Source organism: Humulus lupulus, chromosome 8, assembly GCF_963169125.1.
Source record: "Humulus lupulus chromosome 8, drHumLupu1.1, whole genome shotgun sequence".
Classification (NCBI taxonomy): domain Eukaryota; kingdom Viridiplantae; phylum Streptophyta; class Magnoliopsida; order Rosales; family Cannabaceae; genus Humulus; species Humulus lupulus.
In genome coordinates this window covers 39,654,959-39,666,480 of record NC_084800.1, presented here as the reverse complement: position 1 = coordinate 39,666,480, position 11,522 = coordinate 39,654,959, and the positions used below count along the sequence as shown (strand labels likewise).

Genomic DNA, 11,522 nt, shown 5'->3' with positions numbered 1-11,522 from the left:
TTCCAATCCATCCTTTCATTCCAAAAGCCCCATTCCCACAAAGATTACTTCCAATTAAAAAAGGTGGCCAATATAATGACATCTTAGAAGTTTTTAAACAAGTCATTATCAACATCCCTTTCTTAGATGCCATTAAACAAATTCCTGCCTACTCCAAATTTTTAAAGGATCTTTGTACTGTTAAGAGAAACACTAATGTTCCTAAAAAGGCGTTTTTAACTGAACAAGCTAGTTCCATTATCCAATATAAGAGTCTTGTTAAATATAAAGATCCTGGGTGTCCCACAATTTCATGCATTATTGGTGATCATTTTATTAACAAAGCTTTACTTGATTTGGGTGCTAGTGTGAATTTATTGCCTTATTCTGTTTATAAGCAACTTGGTCTTGGTGAGCTAAAACCTACCTCTATAACTCTTCAATTAGCCGATCGTTCTGTGAAAATTCCTAGAGGCATTATAGAGGATGTTTTGATAAAAGTTGATAAATTTTATTTTCCTGTTGACTTCATTGTTCTTGATACTCAACCTGTGGAAAATATGCATGCTCAAATTCCTATTATTTTAGGTAGACCATTCTTAGCTACATCTAATGCAATCATAAATTGTCGCAATGGTGTTTTGAAATTATCTTTTGGAAATATGACTGTTGAATTGAATGTTTTTAATGTTGCTAAATCTGTTGAGTGTGAGGAAATACATGAAGTTAACATGATAGATAGTATATGTGAAGATGATGAAAATGACTTACTTGACTTTTGTGAAAAATACTTTGGTATGAACTTGCATGTTGATGACTCTAATGATGATGTGAATTCTTTGGTAGAGCCTATACCCTTAAATGAAACCAAAGTTGAACCTTTTTCACCCTTAGATCATGTTCAATCAATTTCTGAACCTCCAAAGTTAGACCTTAAACCTTTACCAGAAAATTTAAAATATGCTTTTCTAGGAGAATCTGAAACTTTGCCTGTTATCATAGCATCCGCTTTAGATAAAGAACAAGAAGATAAGTTGTTAGATGTCCTTAGAAAACATAAAGAAGCCATAGGTTGGACCATTGGGGACATTAAAGGAATTAGCCCATCCATATGTATGCATAGAATCCATCTAGAAGAGAATGCTAAAACCTCTCGGGAATGTCAAAGAAGGTTAAATCCAAATATGAAAGAAGTAGTTAGAGAAGAGGTCATAAAATTGTTAGACGTAGGTATCATTTATCCTATTTCTGATAGTCAATGGGTTAGTCCAGTTCAAGTTGTGCCTAAGAAGTCTGGGATCACAGTTGTTGAAAATGAGAAAAATGAATTAATCCCTACTAGAGTACAAACGGGGTGGAGAGTGTGCATAGATTATAGAAAGTTGAATAATGTTACTAGAAAAGACCACTTTCCATTACCTTTTATTGATCAAATGCTTGAACGATTAGCTGGCCATGCATATTATTGCTTTCTTGATGGGTATTCGGGGTATAACCAAATCCCCATCGCCCCAGAAGATCAAGATAAGACTACTTTTACATGCCCTTTTGGAACTTTTGCCTATCGTCGCATGCCTTTTGGATTATGTAATGCACCTGCGACTTTTCAAAGGTGTATGATTTCGATTTTTTCTGACATGGTTGAAAGATTTCTTGAAGTATTTATGGATGATTTTTCTGTGTTTGGTTCTTCCTTTGATGAATGTTTGCATCATCTTTCACTTGTGTTAATTCGTTGCAAAGAGAAAAACATTGTGCTTAATTGGGAAAAATGTCATTTTATGGTTAAAAAAGGAATTGTTTTAGGTCATGTAATATCTTCTGAGGGAATAGAAGTTGATAAAGCTAAAGTTGATCTTATTTCAAAACTTCCCCCACCTAAAACTGTGAAAGAAATTAGATCATTCTTAGGCCATGCCGGTTTTTATAGAAGATTTATAAAAGACTTTAGCAAAATTTCTCGGCCTTTATGCCATTTACTTGGAAAAGAAAATGCTTTTGTCTTTGATAATAATTGCCATGTTGCCTTTGAAAAATTAAAAACTTTGTTGACTACTGCACCCATTATTCGACCTCCTGATTGGAAAATACCTTTTGAAATAATGTGTGATGCTTCTGATTATGCTATAGGTGCTGTCTTAGGACAAAGACTTGAAAAAATACCTCATGTAATTTACTATGCTAGCAAAACTTTAAATGATGCTCAATTAAATTACTCCACAACCGAAAAAGAATTGCTTGCTGTTGTTTTTGCATTGGAGAAATTTAGATCTTATCTGTTAGGGTCTAAAATTATTGTCTACTCTGATCATGCTGCATTAAAATATCTCTTATAAAAAAAAGATGCTAAGTCTCGTTTGATCCGTTGGATCCTGCTTTTACAAGAATTTGACTTAGAAATACGTGATAAAAAAGGATCTGAAAATGTTGTTGCTGATCATTTATCTAGACTAGTTGTTGAAACTATACATGAGTCCACCCCTATCACTGAAACTTTTCCTGATGAACAATTGATGCATGTTTCTTCCTTGCCTTGGTATGCTGATATTGTTAATTATTTGGTCACTAAAGAAATACCATCTCATTGGTCTAAGCATGATAAATCTAAATTTTATTCTGAGGTGAAAAACTTTATTTGGGATGATCCTTACTTGTTTAAATACTGCCCTGCTCAAATAATTAGAAGATGCATTCCAAACTGTGATCAATCTAAAATCATATCTTTCTGTCATGATCATGCATGTGGAGGACATTTTAGTGGTAAGAAAACAGCTGCTAAAGTTTTACAATGTGGTTTTTATTGGCCTACTATCTTTCATGATACATATGTTTATTGTAAAGCTTGTGAACGTTGCCAAAAGTTAGGAAGTTTAACTAAAAGAAATATGATGCCTTTAAATCCTATTCTTATTATTGACATATTTGATGTTTGGGGCATTGATTTTATGGGACTATTTCCTAACTCTTTTGGTAATCTTTATATACTTGTTGGAGTTGATTATGTGTCTAAATGGGTTGACGCTATTGCATGCCACACTAATGACCACAAAGTTGTGCTTCGGTTTTTAAAAGAAAATATATTTTCCCGTTTTGGTTCACCACGTGCTATCATTAGTGATAACGGTACACACTTTTGTAATAAGCCATTTGAACATTTGATGAAACAATATGGCATTACACATAAAGTCTCAACACCATATCACCCACAAACTAGTGGTCAAGTTGAAGTGTCTAATAGGGAAGTTAAGCACATTTTAGAAAAAACTGTGAATCCAACTAGGAAAGATTGGTCCTTAAGACTCACTGATGCATTATGGGCGTATCGTACCGCGTACAAAACGCCCATTGGCATGTCACCCTACAGACTTGTGTATGGGAAGGCATGCCATTTACCTGTTGAGTTAGAACATAGAGCCTTCTGGGCAATTAAGCAGTTAAATTTTTCTTTAGACAAAGCAGGTGAGAAACGAAAGCTCCAACTCAATGAACTAGACGAAATTAGGAATGATGCATATGACTATTCAAAAAAGTATAAGGATCGCATGAAATTTTACCATGATAAAAATATTTTGAGAAAAGATTTTTATCCAGGTCAGAAAGTCTTTTTATACAACTCTCGTTTGCATTTATTCCCGGGAAAGTTACGCTCTAGGTGGTCTGGTCCTTACATTGTTCGTATTGTTTTTTCACATGGAGCTATTGAAATTGAAAATCCTAAAAATGGTGATATATTTAAAGTTAATGGACAAAAATTAAAACCATTTTTAGAATTAAAAACTGAGGAAGTGGATGAGATACTCCTTGAGGACCCTGTTTACCATGCTCTTTGATTCCTGTGTGATCTTGATAACTTGCGTTTTATTTGTATTGTTGTTTTATGTGTGATTTAATTTTTGTTAGTTGTATCTTGTTCTCTCTTCGCAATGCACAATATCGAGGTACGACCATTCTAAACCTTACACTCTTGTCAATTTTAATTTATATTTATATTTTGACACATTGAGGACAATGCTTAAATTAAGTTTGGGGGTATCGAGTTTTATTGTGTATGTATCGAGTTTTATTGTGTATGTTTTGAGTTTTATTGCGTATGTTTTGTGTTTTATTTATGTTTGTTTGAAAAAAAAAAATATTTATTTATATGTTGTTGTTTTGTTAATTTTATTTTTTATTTTTTTATTATTTGTTCATTTTCATAAAAATTCAAAAGCAAAATATTTTAAAAAAAAAAAAATTTGGTGATATTTTTAATTTTCAATGATAAAAATTCTGATTGAGTTTGAAATTAATTCTCTTAAAAATATGAATAATTTTTAAGCTTTGTTTTTAATTATAGGGTCAATTTTGCTTGTAACAAAAATTACATTTTTCATAAACACTCTTATTTCCTATAAGTTTAAGTGAAAAATAATTTTAATGAAAACCTATTTTCTAAAAGCAAAATTGACAATTTAATTAATTACATAAGCTTAACTTTTATTCATAATAATTTCTGAGATTTATTTTCATTGTGCAATTTTTGAGAAAATCATTTTTATATCACCAATAAAAAAATAATATGTGTATTTTAATTTTTCTTTTGCTTGAGGACTAGCAAAACTTTAAGTTTGGGGGTGTGATAACTCTACAAATTAGAGTTATTTTACCATATTTTATATGCTAATTGTTGCTTAGTTCTTGAGTTTTTAATTGATTTATTAAGCTTTTAAGTAATTTTGAATTTATTAAGTTTATTTTGATTTTATATATTTTGTGTGTTTTTATAGTTATTTTGTTATAAATTATTGTAGTTAATTATTTAAGTTGTTGTGTTTAGGGAAGTAAAAAAATTGTGTGTTTTATTGAAACTAAATGTTAAATTAAATTAAGTTGTAATTAATATTTTCAAATAATTAATTTGGTTTATTTTATAAATTGAAAATATTTTATCATAACTTAATTTATATTATTTTGTGTAGGTAATTTGTTGCATTTTTGTGCTTGAAAAGAAGATAAAAAAAAAAGAATTAAAACTGAAAAAAGTGAAGAAAATTATGGCATTTTTGTAACATTTTCGGCCCAGCCACGTGAAGCCCAGGCCCGTGCCTCCTGCCTCAAGCCCACCATAAGCTCACACCACCATCAATGCCAACACTCAGCCATCCTCACGTTGAAGCACCCAGCCTTCAATCAACGTTTCCAGCCAATGAAACCAAGCATCAATGTAGCCAACCATTCAAACATGGGCCTTTCTCCTTCAGCAACAAGCCCAACGTGGGCCTTTCTCATTCAGCAAGCCCAAGGCCCAAACCATCATGCCAAGCACCAAATTCAGCATAGCCCAAACGTGGGCCTTCCTCCTGCCCAGCCCAAGAAGCCCACGCATGCCAGCCGCCTGCCACAGCAGCCTAATGCTGTATTTTGTCATTTTTGAGCCTAAAAATGCCTAAGTGTACCAATTGTCCCCTAGGCTCAAAATGCCACTTTTTACTCATTTTCTATACACTTTTTACCCCAAAATCATCATCACTCCTACAATTTACCCCTATTTACCACATTATTATTAATTTAATCAATTTACTTAATTTAAATTGATTATTTTAATAATCTCATTTTGGCTATAAATAAGGGTTTTGAAGACCATTTTGGGGTGCTTAATGTTTTTGGTTACCATCTTTTTCTCTCATTTTCTCTCTACCATTCTCTCTTCCATTTGGGTTTTTCAAGAGCATTTTGCAAGTATGTATGTCTTTTATTTTGTAATTTCTACTCTAGTTATGTGCTTCTAATCTTTTTCATAAGATTATTAAGATCATGATGAAGCAACTTGTAACTAGGTAATATTTATGTTGTATGTTGATTTCCCTTGTAATACAACAAAGTTTATGGATTTTTCTTCTACATATATTTCTTTCATCTTAAATATCTTGTATTTTAGATTGTTAGAACATATTTACACTTTGTTCTTCATTAGTGCATAAACATAATATTCTTTGTGTAAGATGTGTCATTAAATTGTACACATCCATGCTTAGAACAAAAATATTATGTTTTGCCTTATGAATAATGTTCATTGATTTATTTGTTATTTCATTAGATTGATTTACACTAAATGCTTTGAAATTATAATTTTGAAAAGTGAAGAAAAATCCTATCTTTTTATAAGAAAATTGTGCTTAAAATTATAAATATTTTTGGAAAGTGATAGTTTAAATTATTTTAACTATCACTAAAACTTGGGAATCAATATACTAATAAATATTATTAAACTTACATTTTGTGGATTCTAGTATCTTAATAATCTTTTCTTTTAATACTTATTTTCAACTCATTATTGGTTTATTTTCATTATCTTAAATAGCTTTATTTTTCAATCTTTTATTTTATGTTCATTAAAACTTATCAATCTTTGGAACTAGGTTAGAATTTATTACTTTTGATTTAAAATAGTTTCATTTTCGATTTTAGACAACTCCTTTGGGTTCGACATCCTTGCTTACGATCACTATTCTATATGGACGATTCGTGCGCTTGCGATATATAAATTTTTAAACATACCCGTTTTGGGTCCATCATTGGCTTTGAAAGGTGGAGTAGCGCTTATTTTCCTGGTAACTGATACAATATCATGACGAGTAACTACGCAGAAAGCTTTAACAATAAGACCAAGGAGGCAAGGAGCTTTACAGTCGCCACTTTTCTTGAATTCATAAGATTCACTTTTCAGTCTTGGTTTGCAGATAGACGTGAACGAGCTGCAAAACAACAACTGTGTTATCACCTGAGATGGGAAAGGATTTGAAGCAAATAAGTGATAAAGCAATTTTTTTAGATGTCCAAGTCCTTGGTCATCACGAATTTCTTGTGATCGATGGTAATGGTGATGGTGAGGTGAACTTGGCCACAAAATCATGCTCTTGTGGCATGTTCCAAACCATTGGGATACCCTGTGTACATGCTTTTGCTGCAGCCAGAAAAAGAAGCATAAACATTTACTCATTGTGTTCCCTTTACTATAGAATCGAGGCATTGAAGGACACTTATAAAGATACTATTTACCATGTTGGGAATGAGGATGAATGGGTAATCCTTGATCACATCAGAGATACGGTTGTCGGCGTCCCCGTTGAGAAAACCCCAGTAGGAAGGCCCAGGAAGCAGAAAGTGGGTAGGCGAAAGAAAAATCGCTATGCTTCACGCGGGGAAAAGATTGTCAAGCCACGTAAGTGTAGCAGATGTGGTGGTAGTGGGCACAATAAGAAGTCATGTAAGGCTAGGATTTAAAATATTGTGTTATGTAATTATTTAATTGATTTTGCTGCATTTATTATATGGAGTACTTCTTCTAATACTTTGTTGGTTTGGATGTCGAGGCAGACACATTATGTAAATTTAGTACTTTTTTATTTAATAACTTTTTCAAAAAAATATTGTTTGATAAAAAATAATACACAAAACTAACTATATGCTATACTATACAAGATGTGTAAGACAAAAATATAAAGAGCATCACGAGGACAAATTTTGATAGAATAGGTCCACACACCACTTGGTCCTGAAATGCTGGATGTTCTCATCGATAACGGTATCGAGTGGTCGCCTGGCAACCAGATGCTCAATATGTTTGATGGAAAACATACCACAATCCCCACTGCATATAATCGATTTTGTGTAAATAGAAGATAAAAATAACTTTAATTTTCAGATTTCAAAATACACTAATTAAATAGGGGAATACCTTGTCTTAGTCTGAGGACACTCCTCTGGAGGAATACGACAATATGAAAAAGGCTTTGCATTCTACTCAGGATATACCTGGAGGTCCTCATGGTCGTCAAACATGCCAGAACACCATAACAACGAAGGCAACAATAAGCACCAAGGCTTGATCGCTTCCTCCATCAGAGTGGGACTGAGCACGCTATGGTTGGAATCATAAATGTTGATGAACCACGTTGGAATGGAGACTTCAATGGCGATCCAATGTGCGGCTTTCTCGACGTGCAAGGGCAAAATATACTTCACTCACATTTTGCCATGTTACAAGGAATTGATTATCATCGCCCTTCAACATTCTCAGCACATCGTTGTCCCATGTATACTTAGTGCCGATCTCTCTAAAATGATTCCAACGACCTAGGCACACCTGGGGGAAGGTGGTGTTCATGATCGCAGCATCCTGCCGAAATGCAGCATGGTAAAAGTGGCGTTGGCGGCGTAGCATGTGCAAAGCGGCATCAATATGCTAAAAAAACATGAAAATTCGTTAGTACCATCAATATATTTTAAGATTGAATTGAAAACATGAATGTAATTTACATACCGAATCCCAAAGCCAAGTTTGGACTGTGTGCAACTGCAAGAACCATGCCACACCGTGCGTCCCAGTATAGACGTTCTGGTCTCTCTTGTTGTCGATATTCCCGATGATCCACTTATGGAAGCTCTTCTCCTACTGTGGGTCACACTTCCTCAGTGGTTTAGCAACTAGCCCCTGTTTATCTAGTCTGATCTTCTTTGTTGGGTCGGTGAAGTCATCAAAACACTTGGGCATGCGTTTCTTCCTGACAACTTCAAGGCCAGCTGCCTCCTCAGGCTGCAGTACTCGTACACTGGGACTGTCAGCATCACTGGAAACTACAGATGTATGGGCCTGTGGAGTGGAGGGTTGATCACCGCGCTCGTAGTCTGCAAGCAAGATATCAGACTCTGTATCTGATTTTACGTCGGTGGATCGACCTAAGACCAGTGAAAGCAGCTGCACCAACTGAGCCATGATTGTGGTCTGATTCTGTAGTAAGGTTGTCTGGCCCTCCTCAACCCTCTTGAGCCTCTGCATCAATTTCTCAAAATCAGGCTGGGCAACCTGACTAGATGAAGTTGCACAGGCCTGTGAAGTGCCCTCCTCAACCCTCGGGACATCCTCATAAAAAATGGAGGCTTCCTTTGCAACTTTTGTCAGCTTCTCTGCCTCCTTCTCAGGTACCACTACTTCCTTCACTGCAGTCCCAGCCTCCCCCACAGTTGATTCCAACTCAGGGAATAACCTGGAATCAACTTCTGGGAGGCCATTGTAGTAGACTACCTCACCGGGACGTGGCTTCAGCATGGGAAATACCACTAACTGCATGTTTGAATAACATGTGTCAGGAAAACTTTAATAAAATAAATCGTTAATAAATTAATCTATGACATTTAACAAGATAAAATGGAACTTATTCGACGGTTGGCGAATATAGGAACCAACAGAGTTGTTGAAATAGTGATATTAGTCTTCGTAGCCCAGCTAAGCATCCTCGGAATCTGATTCCCACTGTTCTCACCAAACTTACTCTCGAGAGAAGGCATGGCCTCAAAAGCCCAGTAAAGAAGCGCGGTTGCATAGCAATTGAAACTATACTTCGCCTCCTTCTGTTTTTTGCTTGACCCCTCTTTCTTCTTCTCCTCATAGTGTTTCAATTGCTTCTTCATGTCCTTTTGAACTCCTTTGCTAACCTTCTTAAATGACAACTTCCCCCATGGATACTTGAAAAAGTAATCAATATCCTCAACCATCCTCAGGGAATCTCCCCATATCGTCGTTGTCTTCTTTGGGGCATTCAGTACCCCCTCTATCAAATAGCACAAACCCATCTTAAATGCATCTTCTGGGTTTGTGGAGGCCTTCAATGCATCTTTCAACTGACCAAAACTAACCTTCGAATCACCATTAAAATATTCCTGGATGATCTGATCACTTGAAAGATGCTCTTTCAACTCATCTAGGGACGATGATTTCCCAAAATTTAGCCCGGTAACTAGGGCAAACTCTGCAATACCAAATCTACACAGAGTGTTGCCCAGGTAGAACTGACCCTCTTCAGGCTTCTTTCTTTCTACCTTACGCAACATTAGCTGATGCAGCAGAACCCCAGAAAAACTAAACGGCTTCGCCTTAAAGAACTGTCCCAACGGGCATGCCTGTGCCCTTTCAATAAGACCATGCCTCTGAAACTGCTCTATAAGGGTATCCAAGAAGGCACTATCCCTATAAGTGACACGGCCAGGAAAGTGTTTCTCCAACGACACAATAAGGTCAGGCATCTGGAAAAAAAAGCAAAATAAAAATGTTAAAAAAATGTTAAAAATGTAAAACAATCTGGTCACTATCGAGGCCTATTGAGTCCCATCGAGGCAGAAACTATCGAGTCCTATCGAGGTGGGTTCTAAAAATCACAAAGAATAATATCATCGGGTTACTATCGAGTCTTATCGAGGCCTATCGAGGTAAGGCCTAAAAATCCCAAAGTCTCGTAGTATCGAGTCCTATCGAGGCCTATCGATTCCTATCGAGGTAGGCCCTAAAAATCCCAAAGCCTAAATTTCATCGAGTCCCATCGAGGCCTATCGAGGCACAGCTAAATCCAGTCCCTATCATGTGCTATCGCGTCCTATCGATTTCTATCGAGTTGCATGAAAAATATAGAAAAAAAACCCAGATTTCTTCATTCCCCAGCCCTGATCTATTCTATGAACAAAAATCAACAAAAAAAACCAGGCACATACACATATTGCAGATTAAAAATGAAATCCCTCTCCTTCGCTTTCTTTGGGGTTGTTTCCTAAAAGTTTGGTCGGCTTGCTCGACGTTTTCTCCTTCCCCTTCTCCGATCGTCAACTCCGACCCTTTGGGAGCCCTTGTTCGTGGTCGTGGAAGACAATGAAGGTTAGGTTCCTCGGATTCAATCGAGGCCTATCTATTTCAAAGTTTGCTTGGTTCGAGAATTTGGGAGAGAATACGGAGAGTTTGAGAAAATTATGCCAGGAGTATTTTGGGTAGTAATGTCATTAGTAGCACCAAAACGAGAGTCATATAGGGATGGGGTATTTTTTAAATGTAGTGTCACTTATTGCATTAAAACTCAAATTTCCCTTTTAAAATATATGATGAGAAATTATTATGACTCATTTATTACTTATTATTTTATTTTATTTTTCAATTTATTTGTCTTATTTAGATAATTTTATTACTTTTTTATTTTTTTAATATACTTACCTTATTTAGATAACTCGGTGTTAGAAAATAAAAATAAAAAAATGTTAAATTTAAGGGAAAAGAAATAAAGATATATAAAGTTTATTTATTATGGATAGGCTTAATAAACTTAACCATGTTATTTATTTATTCTTATTGTTATGTTCTAAATTAGAATACTTATATGTAAATAAAATACACTAAATTGTTTATTTGTTATATGAAACTAAACAAAATATACTAAATTGTTATGGAAATAAAATAAAACATACTAAATTGTTATGGAATCAAAATATAGTAAGAATAACACAATGATGAAGGATATTAATTTGACTTTTTACGCTTAATGGTGTGGTGTAATTCAAAATAATGCTAGGCATTTTTATCATTACAAAATAATGCCAAAAGTTTTGCTAGTACCCAAAATGCCCCTGTCACAATTCCCCCCAATCCCCCTTTTGATTCTCCTTCTCTCTCTCAAACTCTCGGTTCATTCCCTTCATCTCCCCCCGACCGACCAACTAACCAGAACCCAAAGCCCGTCGAAACC

At 35.0% G+C, this 11,522-nt stretch overlaps 1 protein-coding gene across 1 annotated transcript; it reads right to left on the bottom strand.

The window, feature by feature from the left end:
* Nucleotides 1-7,431: 7,431 nt before the first annotated feature.
* Nucleotides 7,432-10,930, bottom strand: LOC133793712 (uncharacterized). The gene is made up of 3 exons (XM_062231007.1): nucleotides 8,282-10,930; nucleotides 7,697-8,203; nucleotides 7,432-7,609 (listed from the first exon to the last, which is right to left on the bottom strand). The coding sequence occupies exon 1, from the start codon at nucleotides 10,039-10,041 to the stop codon at nucleotides 9,154-9,156; it is 888 nt and encodes a 295-aa protein (XP_062086991.1). The 5' UTR covers nucleotides 10,042-10,930; the 3' UTR covers nucleotides 7,432-7,609; nucleotides 7,697-8,203; nucleotides 8,282-9,153.
* Nucleotides 10,931-11,522: the final 592 nt, after the last annotated feature.